General features: G+C 44.3%; 1 protein-coding gene and 1 long non-coding RNA gene across 12 annotated transcripts in view; one reads left to right on the top strand and one right to left on the bottom strand.

Moving 5' to 3' along the window:
• Positions 1 to 81: 81 nt before the first annotated feature.
• On the top strand, positions 82 to 8,600 carry LOC140186465 (uncharacterized). Its single transcript, XR_011882873.1, has 2 exons — positions 82 to 849; positions 8,429 to 8,600. It is a non-coding gene; the product is annotated as an uncharacterized lncRNA (long non-coding RNA).
• Positions 8,601 to 10,527: 1,927 nt separating this feature from the next.
• Positions 10,528 to 17,869, bottom strand: part of pitpnm2 (phosphatidylinositol transfer protein, membrane-associated 2) — a 317,466-nt gene continuing 310,124 nt past the window's right edge. For 7 of the 11 annotated variants that reach the window (XM_072240756.1, XM_072240755.1, XM_072240765.1 and 4 more), the window contains one exon: positions 14,990 to 15,795. In XM_072240756.1, the coding sequence (XP_072096857.1) occupies positions 15,472 to 15,795 (324 nt within the window). In that variant the 3' untranslated portion in view covers positions 14,990 to 15,471. Of the gene's footprint in view, positions 12,270 to 14,989; positions 15,796 to 17,869 lie in introns of those variants that run through there. The other 4 variants (XM_072240763.1, XM_072240761.1, XM_072240764.1 and 1 more) reach the window with 2 other exon arrangements.

The following is a 17,869-nucleotide window of genomic DNA, read 5'->3' as shown; positions in this document are numbered from 1 at the left end:
ACCCAGGCAGGAGGGTTGCAGGAGAATTTCAGGGATCGGGATCATTGAGGTTAGAGGTGGGGAAGGGGGTGGTGGGGTCTAGGTTTAGGGATGGGATCGAGATGCAGATGCAACTGTAACTGTGAGGATGAGGCGTGGGGAGGGTTGGAGAAGGTAAGGGGTAGTGGAGAGTTGGGGTATTCAGTCTGGAGTTTGGGGTTTATGCTTGGGATCTGGGTTTGGGGTTTGTAGGGTTTGGTTTGAGGTTTGGAGTGGGGGCTTTGTGGTTTAGGTTTGAAGGTTGGGGTTTGTGGGTGAGAGATTGGAGTTGGGATTTTATGGGTTTTGGGATTTGGGAGTTGGGGTTTGGGATCGGGTCAAGGGTTGGGGTTTGTGATAGGAAATTTGGAGTTTGTGTTAGGGGTTTGAGGTTGGGATTTGGGGGTCAGTGTTGGGGTTTGTGGTTGGAGGTTTGGATTTGGGGTTTGTCTTGAGTGTTGTGGCTGGAGGTTTAGATTTGAGGTTTGTAGTTGGAGGGTTGTGGTTGGGTTTGGGGTTTTGCTTCTGTGGAGAAGCTGCTGTCAGTGTTGACAAGAGGAGGTTCATGTTTCTAAAGAGGTCAAGGATTGGGGTGAATTCACACACTGTCAGTGTGACAGGCAAGCCTGACTCACAGTCGAGGCCACCTAGGCACCTGATTTCCATAGCTCGATACTATTTGTCCAAATTCTGATTTTGTACTTTTGGATTGAAATTAAAAATGGCAAAACTTGGTAACTAATTTTCATGTTATGTTGCAGGCTGATTAAAGGTGATGGTGAAGTTCTGGAAGAAATTGTTAGCTTTGAGAGACACAAAGAAATTAATAAGGTAAAAAAAATTCAACTTTGATTATACTGAGGAGATTTTGATGAAGTCACTGTGACTCTACCAAAGAACTGGCCTTTATTCAGCTCAGCTTATTCTAAGATTGTTGTTGTAATTCTGGGCACAGATTGGTGAAGAATGTAAATAAAAATCTCTTGTTGCCCAAACCAAGAGGACAGTTAGGTTCTGCAGTCAACAGTGTTCACCTTCTTCAGTCCCTGACTGTGTAAGAGGCTGTTGGATGGAAAGAGTCTTTCTCGGGACATGGGAAGTTTTGAGAGGAGAAGACTTCAATCAGGTCCACTGCCTGACTACAAAAGGCGGCAGCAGGTTGCTACAGAGAGGGAGAGCTTTGAGCTGCGACCAAATGTGATCCTGAGGCTTCAACAAAGAGAGGCTTTAGTCGGAGAAGGCAAAGAAGAGAAAAGCTGTTTCTTCCCATCTTTATATCTGCTCAGCTAGGACAGTAGAGATGCCAGGCAAGAGAGTTGAATGCTCCTCTTGCAGGATGCGGGAAGACAGGGGGGCAGGGAAGCCAGGGTCTGGGATATCTCGGATCGAGTCCTCAGCATTCTGAAGTGGGAGGGTGAACAGTCAGAAATTGTGGTCCATGTAGATACCAATGACATGGGCAGGTAGAGTGATGAGGTTCTACACAGGGAGTTCAGGGAGTTGGTGCTAAGTTACTGTGCAGGACCTCCAGGGTTGTGATCTCAGGATTGCTACTTGTGCCACATGCTAGTGAGGCTAGGACTAGGGGAGATTATATAGTTTAGTATGTGGCTAAGGAGTTGGTGCAGGAGGGAGGGCTGAAGATTTTTAGATCATTGGGCTCTCTTCCAGGGAAGGTGGGACCTGTATGGAAGGGACAGTTTGCACCTGGACTGGAAGGGGACGGATATCCTAATGGGCAGGTTTGTAAATGCTGCACGGTGGGGTTTAAACAAGAGTTGAAGGGGGATGGGAACCAGAGTGCCAGAACAGTTAGTGGAGTGGTTGTGGAGGCAGATGTTGGTATGACCTCAGACAAAGTTAGGAATGAAAAGGTTGAGCATGGAGTGATTAGTGTCCTGAGCTGCAAATATTTCAAGTGTTGTTGTAGGAAAGGCAAATAATAGTGCTAAAGATGAGGCAGCTGGTTTACAAACAAAGGGAATGTGTAGTGGGGAGAGGCTGTTGGAAGGGAAAAATTGCAGTCAACAGGGTGAGTGCAACATAAAAGGTGGACAGAATTGAAAGTGTGAATACAGGACTGAAGGTGTTTATCTGAACGTGCACAGTATATGGAATAAGGAAGATGAACTTGTAGCACAGTTACAGATTGGCATGCATAATGTTGTAGGCATCACTGAATCATGACTGAAAGAAGATTATAGCTGGGAGCTTAATGTCCAAGGATAAACATTGTATCCAAAGATCAGACAAGAGGCAGAGGGGATGTTGATCTGTTGGTAAAAAATGAAATCGAATGCTGAATTTTTGTTGATAGAGCTAAGGTACTGCAAGGGTAAAAAGACCTTGATGGGAATTGTATATAGACCCCAAACAGTATTAATTACAATGGGAGGTAGAAAATGCATGCCAAAAGGGCAATGTTACAATAGTCATGGGGAACTCCAATATGCAGGTGGATTTGGCAAATCCAGTTGGTGCTGGATGCCAGGAGAGGGAATTTCTAAAATCCCTTTAGAGCAGCTCGTGGTTGAGGGGATCAGCCAGTCTGAATTGGATGATGTGCAATGAACCAGAATTGATTAGAGACCTTAAGGTAAAAGAACCCTTAGGAGAAAGCGATCATAATATGATCAAATTCACCATGAAATTTGAGATGGAGAAGCTAAAGTCAGATGTATCAGTTTTACAGTGGAGTAAAGGGAATGTTGTTGTTGCTGTTGTTCATCCTTCGTAGTCGAAGATGACCATGGCTTCAAAGTCAAATGGGAGATTGGTGGCTGTGGGTCCGGAGGTGACTGATGAGGCCAGTCCGGGCTCTGAAGGCTCGCCCACATGTGGGACACAAGTGGGTGGGTGCTGTCGTGGCAGTGGATGCTGCTTGGGCCTTGCGCACAGCACGCTTTCGTTGCGCCTCGATGATGCGCCTGACTTCAGCTGCACGGGCTCCTGTGGTGATCTTGCTGCGCCAAGCTGGACGGTCGAGGGCAAGTGTCTCCCACATGTTGATGTCAACACCCAGGCCTTTGAGGGACGCTTTGAGGCAGTCTTTGTAACGTTTCTTCTGCCCCCTGACTGAGCGCTTGCCCTGACACAGTTCTCCGTACAGCAGCTGCTTAGGCAATCGACTGTCTGGCATTCTGACCACATGTCCAGCCCACCTGGCTTGGGCTTTCAGCAGGAGGGTGTAGACGCTGCAGAGCCCAGCTCGTTCCAGGATTTTCGTGTCGGGGACTTTGTCCTGCCACCTGATGTGGAGGAGTCTGCGGAGACAGCTCAGGTGAAAGTGGTTGAGCTGTTTGGCGTGTCTGCTGTAGACAGTCCAGGTCTCGCTGGCGTAAAGGAGGGTGGTAAGGACCACTGCACAGTAGACCTTCAGCTTGGTGGTAAGGCTGAGTCCTCTACTCTGGGAGCGGAGAGTAAAGGGAATAAGAGGCATGAGAGAGGAGTTGGCCAGAACTGATAGGAAAAGAACACTGGCAGGGATGATGGCAGAGCAGCAGTGGCTGGAATTTCTGGAAGCAATTCGGAAGGCACAGGATATATACATCCCAAAGAGGAAGAACTATTCTAAAGGAAAGATGACACAACCATGGCTGACAAGAGAAGTCAAAGTCTACGTAAAAGCCAAAGAGAGGGCATATAATAGAGCAAAAATTCGTTTTAAGTTAGAGGATTGGGAAGCTTTTAAATACCCACAGAAGGGAACTAAAAATGTCATTAAGAAGGTAAAAATGGAATAAGAAAGTAATCTAGCCAATAATATTAAAGAAGATACCAAAAGTTTCTTCAGATACATGAAGTGTAAAAGAGGGGCAAAAGTGGATATCGGACTGCTGGTGAACGATGTTGGAAAGGTAGTAATGGGGGACGAGGAACTGGCAGATGAACTGAATTAGTATTTTGTGTCAGTCTTCACTGTGGAAGACATTAGCAGTATGGTGGAAGTTTCAAGGGTCAGGAGGCATTAAGTGTATGAAGTTATCATAACTAGAGAGAAGATTCTTGGGAAACTGAAAGGTCTGAAGTTAGATAAGTCACCTGGACCAGATGGTGTACACCCCAGAGTTCTGAAAGAGGTGGCTGAAGAGATTGTGGAGGTATTAGTGATGATCTTTCAAGAATCGCTAAATTTTATAATGGTTCTCGAAGACTGGAAAATGTCATTCAAATTTTCAAGCTGGGAGAGAGGCAGAAGAAAGGAAGCTGCAGGCCAGTTAGTGGTTGGGAAGATGTTGGAGTCAATTATTAAGGATGAGGGCCTCGGGCACATGATAGAATAGGCCGTAATCAGCAAGGGAAAATCTTGCCTGACAAATCTGTTGGAATTGATGTTGATTGATATCGTGTACTTGGATTTTCAGAAGGCCTTTGACAAGGTGCCACACATGAAGCTATGAGCCCGTGGTATTACAGGAAAGATTCTAGCATGGATAAAGCAGTGGCTGATGGCAAGAGGCAAAGAGTAGGAATAAAGCCTTTTCTGACTGGCTGTCAGTGACTGTTGGAGTTCCACAGGGGTCTGTGTTGGGACCAGTTCCCTCTTACATTCTGTGTCAGTGATTTGGATGATGGAATTGATGGCTTTGTTGCAAAGTTTGCAGACAATATGAAGATAGGTGGAGGGGCAGGTAGCATTGAGGAAGTAGAGAGGCTACAGAAGGTCTTAAGACAGATTAGCAGAATGGGCAAAGAAATGGCAGATGGAATACCGTGTTGAGAAGTATATGGTCATGCACTTTGGTAGAAGAAATGAAAGGATTGAATATGTTCTAAATGGAGACCAAATACAAAAAACTGAGGGGCAGAGGGACTTGAGAATCCTGGTGCAGGATTCCCTAAAGGTTAATTTGCAGGTCGAGTGTGTGGTGAAGAAGGGAAATGCGATGTTAGTATTCATTTCAAGACGACTAAAATATAAAAGCAAGGATATAATGTTGAGACTTTATAAAACACTGGTAAAGCCTCAATTGGAGTATTGTGAGCAGTTTTGGGCCCCTTATCTTAGAAAGGATGTGCTGAAACTGGAGAGGGTTCAAAGGAAGTTCACAAAAATGATTCCAGGATTGAATGGCTTGTCATATGAAGAGCGTTTGATGGCTCTGGGCCTGTATTCACTGGAATTCAGAAGAATGTGGGGAGACCTCATTGAAACTCAATGTTGAACGTCCTTGGTAGAGCGGATGTGGAGAATCTGTCTCCTATGGTGGTGGAAAGCTCGGACCAGAGGACACAGCTTCGGAATAGAGGGGTGTCCTTTTAGAATGGAGATGAGGAGGAATTTCTTTAGCCAAAGAGTGGTGAATTGGTGAAATTCTTTGCACGGGCGGCTGGGGAGGCCAAATCTGTATGTTTATTTAAGGCAGAAGTTGATAGATAATTGATTGGTCAGGGCATGAAGGGATATGGGGAGAAGGCAGGAGATTGTGGCTGGAAGGAAAGCTGGATCAGCCATGATGAAATGGCAGACCAGACTCTGGTCCAAATGGCCTAATTTTGCTCCTGTTTTGGTCTTATCAAGGTGTATAAACTCAGGAGGGACATTTTTTGGGGTGAATGCAGACAGTCTTTGTGCTGGATTGGGGAATGATTGAAGGCAGAGATTTAAGGTGAGAGGGGAAAGATGGAAAGATTTAATAGGCAGTAGATTAACTAAGGTGCTCCTTCCTTCCACTAGACTGCAGGTCACCCTGGGGCAAGGTGTAGCACCTGCTTAGGCCCCCCCCCACCTGATCAGGGTCAGGTGACCATGGGAGCAGGTGGTGACGGTCGTTTGAGTAGCTGGTGCAGATCACAAGTCCTGGTCATGTGACCACTGACACCAGGCAGACAATCTCTGAAGAGTATTGACAATGGCTGGGGTCACCCGTCTTGTAAAGACACTGCCCAGAAGAAGGCAACGGTAAATGACTTGTATAGAATGATTTGCCAAGAACAATTATGGCTTTGATGGAATCTTGGTTCGGATGGACCACTGGGGGCCAAATAGCCTGCTTCAGTGCTAAGTGGCTCTGTAACAGATGGAGGCTGTGGGGGAACCGTCATATCAATGATTCCATTTCGGTTGAATTCATTTGGATTTCAGGTTGAAGAATACAGTGATGCTAATTGTGAATCTTAGAGTCCGGGGCTGAGGACTGGGGGCCCCGGATGCAGCTTGTCTGGGTGTGTGGGGGAGGAATGTTTTGCTGTATGTTGTGGGCATGCTGTGTTGGCGCCCCGATGTGTGTGGACACTCGTGAGCTCCCCCCTCCCCTCCCGGTGTATCTTTTGGATGCACTGGTTGTTGATGCAAACAAAGAGTTTCACTGTGGGGTGGAGGGCACAGGGCATGATGTCAATCTACAGAGGGGTTTTCCTGGCTGCTGACCTTGGCATTATGGGAGGGGGGGCTGCAAAGAAAAGAGCCCTCAGGACTGTCACAGAGGCTGCTGAGCAAGCCTCCAGATGGCTATGGATCAAGAGGTGTGACCTGTGGACCAGTGCTGCTGAGACACAAGCCGGGGCCTGATCAACCCTCGCTGGCTCTCCTGGGCGAGGCTGTCTTATGTTGAAAGACCCAAAACACGCGATGACCCCAGGTTACATCAGTGATGACGTGCCCTTGCATATCCTGGGAGGTATCTCAACATCGTGATGTACATCAGCAACATCAAAGAAGGGAAGGAGAAAAACCGTTGTCTCTCTGTGTGAAATTCTATAGAGGGGGATTGGGGAAGGAGAGTCTCCCTCCAATGCTGAACCATAATGTCTAAAAACCGAATAAGGAAGTGTAAAGATTTGATGCCCGTGGTAAAATGGGGGTAGTAACAGCCAGGGAACAGCAGTTAGTGAGGGGAACTGAAACTACTGTACACAAAATGTGAAGCATTGAGCACACCTGTGACCCCAATGACCCTGTGACCTTGCTCCGGTTCCTTCCCACATCCCAAAGACATATGGGTAAGTGGGTTTATAAAGTCACAGTACAGCACAGAAACAGGCCCTTTGGCCCATCTTAACTGTGCCAAAACTACCTACTCCCGTTGACCTGCACTGGGACCATATCCCTCCATACCCATACCATCCATGTACCTATCCACACTTCTCTTTAAAAAAAATTGAAATCAAGCTCGCATACATCACTTGTGCTGACAGCTCGTTCCACAGTCTCATCACCCTCTGAGTGAAGAAGTTTCCCCTTAAAATTTTCACCTTTCACCCTTAACCCATGACCTCTGGTTGTAGTCTCACTCAACCTCAGTGGAAAAAAACCTTGTATTTACCCTATCTACACCCCTCATAACACTGTATACCTCCTCCTTTCTTTTCAAATCCTTTTATTGTTATACAAAAGAAATAACACGAGTACATTGAAGTAACAACACTTACAATGTCTCAAAAAAGACATTATCTTAAAGATTGAAAAAAAATTGTGATAACAAAAAAATGCTCACAGAAAAAGTGAGGGGAAAAATCCCATTAGGTGTTCAACCCCGGAGCCATGTGTCATACAAAAAGCTTCTAAAGATAAACATCAAACCGCCAGCAAGAAAAGAAAATATACCAAAAAGTTTACAATTAGATCGTGGAAAAAATCTATCAATTAGCTCAAATGATAACAACGAGCAAATGAATCCCATCTTTTCTCAAAATCAAATAAAGGTTCAAAGGTTCGACTTCTAATTTTCTCCAAACTAAGACATAGCATCACTTGAGAGAACCATTGTGACGAAGTGGGAGCTGATGTATCCTTCCACTTCAACAAAATGGCCCTCCTAGCTATCAGTGTAACAAATGCAATAACATGTTGGTCAGACACAGAAATACCATGAATACTTTGAGGAATTATTCCAAAAAACACAGCTAGTTTATTAGGCTGTAGATTAATCTTAAGTGCTTTGGAAAGTGTTGAAAATACTGATTTCCAGAACTGTTCCAACATAGAACAAGACCAAAACATGTGTCAGTTTAGCTATCTCAGTTTTACATCTATCACAATAACTATCATTAGAAAAGATTTTAGAAAGTCTCTCCTTCGTCAAATGATAACGATGTACAATTTTAAATTGAATCAATGAATGGCTAGCACGCTGTATACCTCTATCAAATCTCCCCTCAATCTTCTACGCTCCAAGGAGTAAAGCCCTAACCTATTCAATCTTTCCTTATAACTCAATGTCCTCCAGACCCGGCAACATATTTGTAAATTCTCTCTGTACTCTTTCAACCTTATTTACATCTTTTCTGTAGGTCGGTGACCAAAGGTTAATTGGTCACATGGTGTGACTGGTTGGTGCAGGCTTGTTGGTCCAGAAGGGCTTGTTACCATGCTGTATCTCTAAACAAATAGTTACTTGAGGAGTGTTATTTTGCCATCACTCACTAACTGAATGTGGATGACTGACGAATACTGTGTTTTGTATTGTAGCAGGCGACGAGGGGCGATGGATTCACTTTCCAGGTGAGAATGGGCCTGAAGAGGTGACGAGGTGAAAACCTTTGGGATGACTGGAGGGTTCAGATCGATTCGTGCCGATAATTAGAATTTTATTTGAGAATGGCTTTTGATTAGTTTTTAATAAATTGTACAGCAATTGCAATTTTGTCCTTTGTGCTGTAGAATAACTCAAGGTTGGTTTCTTACCTTCTGCTGTAATCAGCCGGTGCGAGACACACATTGATAGCTTCCCAGTGGATTTAAGTAAGCAGAGAGAGTGAGAAAGCCTCTCGAACGAGTGCAAACAGTCCAGTTCAGACACTCTGATAATGTGGGACAATTATATTTAAATACCTAGCAGGGAGATCTCCAATTTTCCTATTAGCTGCGGGTGAGGGAAGAGACTAAAAGATGGAGGAGCAGAATTAGGCTATTTGGCCCATCAAGTCTGCTCCATCATTTCATCATGGCTGATTTATTAACCCCCTGAACCCCATTCTCCTACCTTCTCCCCATAACCTTTGTCACCCTGACTAATCAAGAACCTAGCAACTTTGCTTTTAAATGTACTCAATAACTTGGCCTCCATAGCCATCTGTGGCAATGAATTCCACAGATTCACCACCCACTGGCTAAAGAAATTCCTCCTCCATCTCTGTTCTTAAGGGATGTCCCTCTATTCTGAGATGAGAGATTGAGTTGGTCACACTCTTGCACACGGAGATGGTTGATGAGATCATGTCAGCCGCAATTCACATCCTTGATCAGCAGCTCCAGTCACACAGAGAGGCTAGATAGCACTGTCAGCAGTGGTGCCATCACTTGAAGGATTCCCTGCTCATTGGATTTTATGTGAAATGTCCTATGCCTCCAATCTCTGGTCAGTACCTACCTCCCACCTAAAACCACTCAGGGTAAGTGAAAAAAAACTCATGACACGGAGTGAGATTGATGTGTGGTACATCAGGAGCCATTGTTCCCTGTGAAACCGTCGTCATTGTGTTGTGAAGGAAGCCCGTCTCAGAGAGCAGAAGGCTGCAGCTCCCTCCGTGACGTGAAGCAGCCGTTCTGAGGAGATGCTGAATGGCCCAAACGATCAGACTGACTGTGGATGCTCAGAATGTGCTGGTCAGCATCCAAGACAGTTCTTATGGCTCAGGTTGAAAATCCTTCATCCGCACTACAAAAAAAGGTGCTTTGTCTCTGGGGTGGGAGAGAGTGGTGGGTCGAACGGAGGACAGGAATGGGTGACAGACGGTCACACACACAGCAGTTTTGCCGCTCACATGATGGCCACGGAATTTCATCCATTACAGACATTCCCATGGCCCGTCTATCACCAGGACTAATTCACTCTTCCTCACTTCTGATAAAAGCTCTTTAGCCTGAAGTTTCTCTCTCCACAGATACTGCCTGTCCTGTCAAATATTCCCAGCATTTTCTGTTAATTTTAGGTATTCAGCATCTGCTGTTTAAAAAAAAATCATTGTTGTTAGCATGATGTTATCACAGCTCAGGAGTTCAGAGTTCAATTCCATCATCCTCAAAGAAAGTTTCTTTGTCCTTCCAGTGGGTGCATGAGTTTCCCCCCACAGTCCAAAGACATACTGGTAAGTAAGTTAATTGGTCATTGTAAATTGTCATAGTTATAGACAAGTACAGCACAAAAACAGGCCCTTTGGTCCATCTAGTCTGCGCCAAACCATTTAAACTGCCTAGTCCCTGCACCCACACCATAGCCCTCCAAATGCCTACTATCCATGTAGCTATCCAAACTGAAGCTTTGAAATTGAGCTCGCATGCACCACTTGTGCCGGCAGCTTGTTCCACCCTCTGAGTGAAGAGGTTTGCCATGACCGGGCTAGGGTTAAATCGGTGGGTTACTGGGTCGTACAGCTGGAATGGGCTGTTCCATGCCGTATATCAAAATAAAATTAAAAATATTGGGAGTGGCACTGGAGGAAGGCGATGTTTGGAACCCCGTCATTAGTTAACCTCAGTGTTCGAGGCATGGCTGACTATTACAGAGAATGTGATGATGATTTTAATTTGTACCAGGATCTGAAGTATGAATAAATGACAACGGAAAGTAATTCTGTCCCATTTTTGTTTAATCCATTTAACGTACAAGTATGCACAATGCACAGCCCGGCAATAATAACGATGGTACAATAACAAGCAGTAGTTGTGGTCTGTACAAGTGCGCAGTGGCAGTGTTACACACACCTGAACAGCTCTCAGAACATCTCTACACACAGAGTGAACTAAAACTCTAAGGATTAGAGAACTGGGGGGCAGTATATTAAATCTAATACAGTATTTAATTCATTTGAGGTGTGCCTCGATTAACAAGTCTAGCAAATTGTACACGTTTGCCATTTGCAATATTTAACAATTCCATATGTAATATTTCTATAAATAAAATATAACAAACACTTCTGAATAAAAAAAGTTTGTCAAAGTTATCAATATTCCTGTGCTGTTGGCACAGGGAAGAATGGAGAATACTTCAATGCAGAAGCTGTCTAACCATAAACAAGCAAGACAACCCTGTGTTCCAGTGTGACGGGAGTGGCTGGATTTATGTGTGACCCTTTGGTGAGTTGTCAGGAGGAACCCTAAACCTGCCGTGGACTGCCTGGGGACAGACGGAACAGCTCCTGCTGGTTTACACAGTCATACAGAGTGAATACTGGCAACGTTCTGTCTCATTACCGAGAGTCACTAGAACATGCCAAGGTGCAGTCAGAATGGTTAACTCTTAGTTACCTTCTGCTGTCCGTAAACAACATAACAAGGGGAAAATTTCAATGACTTGGAATTAATTCACTGAATTGTATTAAAAATGTTCACTCTATTTGTATGGTTGAGAACTAGCAGGTGTTGCCTGTTTGTTGAGTATGCTAACAGTACTGACAATGCTGATCCAGTGGCAGCGCCTGTATCCCAGTGAAACTGCTCACGCTTGTCTGTATTCAGGTGATGGGTGACACCAGGACACATACACACCACATCTGGCAAGGGTGGGAATCACTTTCCTAAGTAGTGTAAGGGGCAGAAGGGAAGGAAGTTAACATCAGTCTATCTCGGATTTTTCTGCACATTAAGGTGAATACGGCCACGGGAAGGTGGCTGACGGGCGGGAACAGATTCTTTATGGCTGAGCTCACCAAAAAGTCACATTGGTTCCAGCACACCACTACCTCGATTGTCGATGCCATGATTACTGACGAAGAGTGGTTGGTCGTATATTGCACGTGTGCAGTGAACAGTTACATTATTCTTGGTCCGTACAATAATCTAAATCAGTCAAAGCAAAACTTTATATTTTAAATATTAATAAATCTGAAGGTTTTGCCATCTGCAGTTTATATCTACACAAATAAATATCTCTCCCCTTATTTAGATCTGCATTTACAATTATTAGCTTTACACTATCTACAAACAATATTTATTACAGAATATTTCCAACCTCCTTCCACAGAGCAGATGCATTATTGACTTTTCTTACCAAATTCAATGTTAGATTTTTGGATCTTAAATCTATTTTTTTCTTAATGCAGTCATTTTGATTGAACTACCTTGTGAACAAACACCTCTTTCAGTGAAAGGGAACACAATAAACGCTATTAAATGTGAAATTAAACCAGAAGGTGTCAAATACTCCACAGGTCATACGGTTTCCGTGGCGAGAGAAACTCCTCAACAAGAAGTTTTAATTGCCTGAAATACGAATTCGACATCTCGTCAATCACTACCTGGCCCAAATAACCGTCTCCGACTTTTCCTGTTTTTGTCTCAGATTTCCAGCGTCACTAGTATTTTGGACGAACTGTAATTAAAGTGAGATTATTCCATTTTAGCTAAAAGGGTTCACGTGCTGTTACAGCCGATGAAAACCGTTCAGGGTTTCAGTATAATTAGTTGGGGACGTTATGTTTTTTGTGTAACACTAACACACAAAACTAAAGTAAATCACAGGGAGACCGGGATAAATGTGCCTACTTCATTTTTTTTCCCCACTTTAGCGAGGCGCTCACAGGTTATCTCCCAGTTCCATGTTTATCTTTCAGTTAGTTTTATGGTTGGCTTGAGTTGTTCTCCGAGTTTGGCAATTTAATTGCGAATGTTTTGTCACTGTATGAGGAGACATCATCGGGTTGTGGCGTGTCCTCTGAATGCTTGGCCTTTATATACTTCTCAATCAACTCTTCTGTGATAGGGAGAGGAAATCTGGTCGCTGATCAGCTGTGTGGCAAGCTTTGTGTGCTGTGGTCTGGAATTTTGGCAGCATGGTAGTGTAGTGGTTTGCACAGCCCACTCGGGTTCAATTCCTAAGGGAGATGAACACTCCTCCCTCGATCGTTTGCGTTTCCTCCAGGTGCTCTGGTTTGCTCTCACACTCCGAAGACCCACCACGGCAGGTTAATTGGTTCAGATTAGGATTAGGATTCAACTCGAAGGGCTGAATACTTGGCATGCAGGAGCATTCACAGAAGTGTGGTTTTCCGTGAACAATTCTGTAAACACATAGACCTCGAGCCTATCCATTATTTATTTATTGACACCGCGTGGAGGAGGGTCTTCGAGCTGTGGGGCCCAGTGATCCTAATCTGAACCAATTAACCTACCGTGGTAGGTCTTTGGCAAACCGGAGCACCTGGAGGAAACCCAAACGGGCACGGGGAGAATGACTGAAAAGTAGATAAAAGCCAAGCATTTGGAAGGCACACCACATTGACGATGTCTCCTCACACGCTGATGAAGTATTTGCCAGTATATTGCCACGCTGGGGAAAACAACGCAACTCAACCAGCAACCACCCGAGCTACACATCTTCCCAATTATTTCTGATTAGTTTTATTATTTGCAGTGACAAAGCATAACGACACAGTTTTCACCTCAAGCTCTGCTCTCCCCTGACAAGTTTGCTGACGGCACTTTCAAACGAGCAGAGACTTGGAATCAGGCAGGTCTGGTGTGCCTGGGGAGGGAGAGGGTGTAAGGATGGCAATGAAGCTTTAAAACAGAATGAACCAGGATCAGTTACAGATAAGGTGAAAAGCTTCATTGTTATAACAGATGCATTCACTGTCATTTTACACCCGGCACTGAGAAACACGGTCAAGGATTATTCATCTTAATTCCTTTCTTCAAATTGCACGACTGTGAATTACGCAATTTTGTTTGAATGATCTTTACCCTTTCCCAAACCCTATAATACAAATGGGGAATCTGTAAACTGAATCGCAATGACTGGATGAATCAACAATCCTAAACATTCAGACTCCTTGTACCAATGGAAGCACTTGGTAAGACAAGCCACCTTTGCACTTTGATGAAAGACTGTCCTTGTTGCCTGCAGTGGGATTCGCTTGGCTCTGTACAAAATGAAGCACCGTTTTTAGCTAGGTAAATACCTGAATAGCTTTCTCCCGTCAGCCCTGCAATAAAACTAATCCGCTGACCGCTTTCAGGGGAAGGAGTTAAATACGGTTCCTGTGTGGTACAAAAGTCTTATTTTACGAAGGCAACCGTACTGTCTGTAAAAGAAAGCTACTTAAAATATCGGCAGTTTAGTTTCTCCGTTCAGTAGGAAATTGCCTGGGTCTAAGTCCTTCTTAAGCCCCGAAACAACCAGGTGAACTTTAAGCCCAATACCTATTCTCTCAGTGCAATTTTCCTCCATCTTGCTTTGCAGGACATGATTTAAGAAACGGTCCATCTCTGAAATATCAGCTTTTAATTTTATTTATTGCATTGCGTACAACCCCAAGTTTCTATTTACCCTTTTAGTCAGCAAAAATAGTCCATTCTGTTGGCATTATGCCTAAATTATGTAATTACTAGGGAGTCAAGAAACCAAGTTCTTTTAACCTTTATCTTTGCACTGGGATGATTCTAAACACAATTTCAGATACCTAACTGTGTTTATGGAGAGGATTACTTTGTGAATGAAGAACTTTTCAGTGTTAAGCTACAAGAATCAAACCAAATGAAAATTAAAGCAAACATGAGGAAATCTGCAGATGCTGGAAATCCACAGTAATAAACACAACATGCTGGAGGAACTCAGCAGGTCAGGCAGTATCCATGGAAATGAATAAACAATTGGCATTCCTGGCCAAGAAGCTTCATCAGGACTGGAAAGGAAGGGGAGAAGTCAGAGTAAGGAGGGGAGGAAGATGTACAAGGTGGTAGTGACAGGTGAAACCAGGAGAGGGCGAGGGGCGAAGTAAAGAGCTGGGAAGTTGAGATAAAGGGCTGGAGAAGGGGGAGTTTGACAGGAGAGGACAGAAGGCCATGAAGGAAAGGGGAGGAGCACCAGAGGGAGGTGATGGGCAGGTAAGAAGATAAGGTGAGAGATGGAAATGGGAATGGGGAATGGTGAAGGGGGGGGGCGCATTACCAGAAGTTCAAAGAATCGACGTTCATGCCATCAGGTTGGAATGCTACCCAGCTGGAATACAAGGTGTTGCTCCTCCCCTCCCCCACCTTCTTACTCTGACTTCTCTTCCTTTCCAGTCTTGATGAAGGGTCTCAGCCCGAAACATCGATTGTTGACTCTTTTCCATAGAAGCTGCCTGGCCTGCTGAGTTCTTTCAGCGTTTTGTGTGTGTTGAAAATTAACAGTTATTGTCTGTGCGGGTTTCCTGCTGGATTTCAAGGCGTTTTTGAGAAGTATGTGTACCTTTAACAACACCAGTGACAGTGATGGGAAGACTGGGTCTCTATGTTTAAATTTGACAAAATCCCAATAGAAAAGATTGCAGAACTAAGCAGGTTCTAAAAGTTCGGACTACCTCTCTATAACAAAGGGTAATTTGAGCTAGTGTCCTACAAATGCAACACTGAATTGTTAAGGCTCAAAGTTCACAAAAATTACAAGTTCATGTCTTCTATATCATGTGTTAGCACCATGGTACCATTCACCTGCACGTTACAACCCCAGCACGTTCGTCATTTGCGGCTTTGACCCCCCAGCTCTGTAGCCGATGCCAACTCTTGCCCCCTCGCCACCCCCTGTGTCTTCATTAAACCCCAGATTCCAGTTTGGAGGTGCCTGTGCGGCCCCAGCAGCCTGCCGTGATGCTCATGCTCCTGTGACCACGCTCCTTGTCTCGGTCGCGCTCACCTTCAGACTGGCTCTGTGTCCGCTCTGGCTTCGAGGAGGTGGACGTCGTCTGCTGGCCGGAGATTGTACGCAGTAACTGATTCCTTTTCCGCAGGAAGTCCGGCTGTGCAGCCAAACCAAAGCTACCTTTCCGCAGCACCATTCGGGAATTGCTTTTGGCAGGACGGGATCGCTGGTTATACTCCAGCTGGGATAAATGTGCCGCATATCCATCTGTCAGAAACTAGAACAGCATAAAATTATCAACAACACGTACTTGACCGAGTCTTAAACTAATTGAGTGCCTATTAAATAGCCAGGGCCCAGAAATCATACTTCCAAACAAAGTGAGTAACTTCACAAACAAAATTTGCATTTGACCATAAGACTTAAGTGCAGAATTAGATCATTCAGCTCATACAAACCAAATGACGAGTACAGGCCCAGAGCCATCAAACACTCCTCATATATTAACCCTTTTATTCCTGGAATTATTCTTGTGATCCTCCTCCAGATGATCACCAATGCCAGCACATCTTTTCTTAGATAAGGGGTCTGAAACTGCTCATGATACTCCAAGTGTGATCTGACCAATGCCTTATAAAGCCTCAGCATTACATCCTTGCTTTTATATTCTAGTCCCCTTGAAATTAATGCTAGCATTGCATTTGTCTTCCTCACCATCGACTCAACCTGCAAGATAACATTCAGGGAATCCTCAACCAGACTCCCAAGTGCCTTTTCACCTCTAATTTTTGAATTTTCTTCCTGTTTAGAACATAGTCCACACGTTATTCCTTCTACCAAAATCCATGACAATACACTTCCCTACACTATATTCAATCAGTCACTTCTTTTCCCATTCTCCCACTTGCACAGAGCACTTTCTATGTCCTGAGAGTCTCCTAAAACTGGAGGTACATAAGACCATAAGACACAGGGACAAAATGAGACCATTCAGCCCATCGAGTCTACTCCACCATTTCACCATGGCTGATCCATTTCCCTCTCAACCCCAATCTCCTGCCTTCACCCCACAATCTTTCACACCTTTACTAATGAAGAATCTGTTAACCTCTGCTTTAAATAAAACCAATGACTTGGCCTCCACAACTGTTGTGGCAAGGAATTCCACAGATTCACCACTCTCTGACTAAAAATAGTTCTCTTAATCTCTGATCTAAAGGAATGTCCCTCCATTCTGAGCCTGTGCTTTCTGGTCCTTGATTCCCAACCATAGAAAAAATCCTGTCCACATCCACTCTGCCTAGGCCTTTCAACATTCAATAGGTTTCAACGAGATCTCCCTCATTCTTCTAAACTCCAGCAACTGCAGGCCCAGAGCTTTCAAACACTCCTCATACATTAACCCATTCATTCCCATCTTTGGTTCACCACATCTCTGGTCCAGGAGAATTGGGGGAACAATGAAAGATACCACAGATAGTATCAAATAGTATTCGAATCAAATCAGGTGCTGGAAATACTGAGATGACAGTCTGCACTTGTGAGGAGAGAAACAAAGACAACATTTCAGGTCAAAGAAAAATGAAGTCTGTTTCTTTCCACCTGCCCTGCTGAGAACTTCCAGCATTTACTGTTACTAGGGAGAAGGTTCTTAATAAAATGAAAGGCTTAAGGTAAATAAGTCACCTGATCCAGATGGTCACCACCCCAGGGTTCTGAAAGTGGTGCTGAAGAGATTGTGGAGGCATTGGTAATGATCTTTCAACAATCAGTTCCTTCTGGCATGTTTCCAGAGGAATGAAAAATTGCAAATATCACTCTACTCTTCAAGAAGGGAGAGAGGCAGAAAAAAGGAAATTATAGGCCAATTAGTCTGACCTCAGTGGTTGGGAAGATGTTGGAGTTGACTGTTAAGGATGTGGTTTCGAGATACTTGGAGGCACAGGATAAAATAAACCAAAGTCAGCGTTGCTTCTTTAAGGGGAAATCTTACCTGACAAATCTGTTGGAATTCTTTGAGGAAATAACGAGCAGGATTGACAAAGAAGAATCGGTTGATGTTGTGTATGTGGATTTTCAGAAGGCCCTTGACAAGGTGCTGCACATGAGGCTGTTTAGCAAGACAGCAGCCCATGGTATTACGGGAAAGATACTAGCATGGACAGAGTCTTGGTTGATCGGCAGGAGGCAGAGAACGGGGAAAAAGGGAGCCTTTTCTGATTGGCTGCCAAGGTTTAGTGGTATTCCACAGGAGTTGGTGTTGGCACTGTATGTTGCAGGCGAATGATTTGCATGACAGAATTGATGGCTTTGTGGCCAAGTTTGTGGACAATATGAAGATAGATGGAGGG

This window comes from Mobula birostris, chromosome 22 (assembly GCF_030028105.1).
Source record: "Mobula birostris isolate sMobBir1 chromosome 22, sMobBir1.hap1, whole genome shotgun sequence".
NCBI lineage: Eukaryota > Metazoa > Chordata > Chondrichthyes > Myliobatiformes > Myliobatidae > Mobula > Mobula birostris.
The sequence above is the reverse complement of the archived record's forward strand: the minus strand, read 5'-3'. Positions and strand labels throughout refer to the sequence as shown.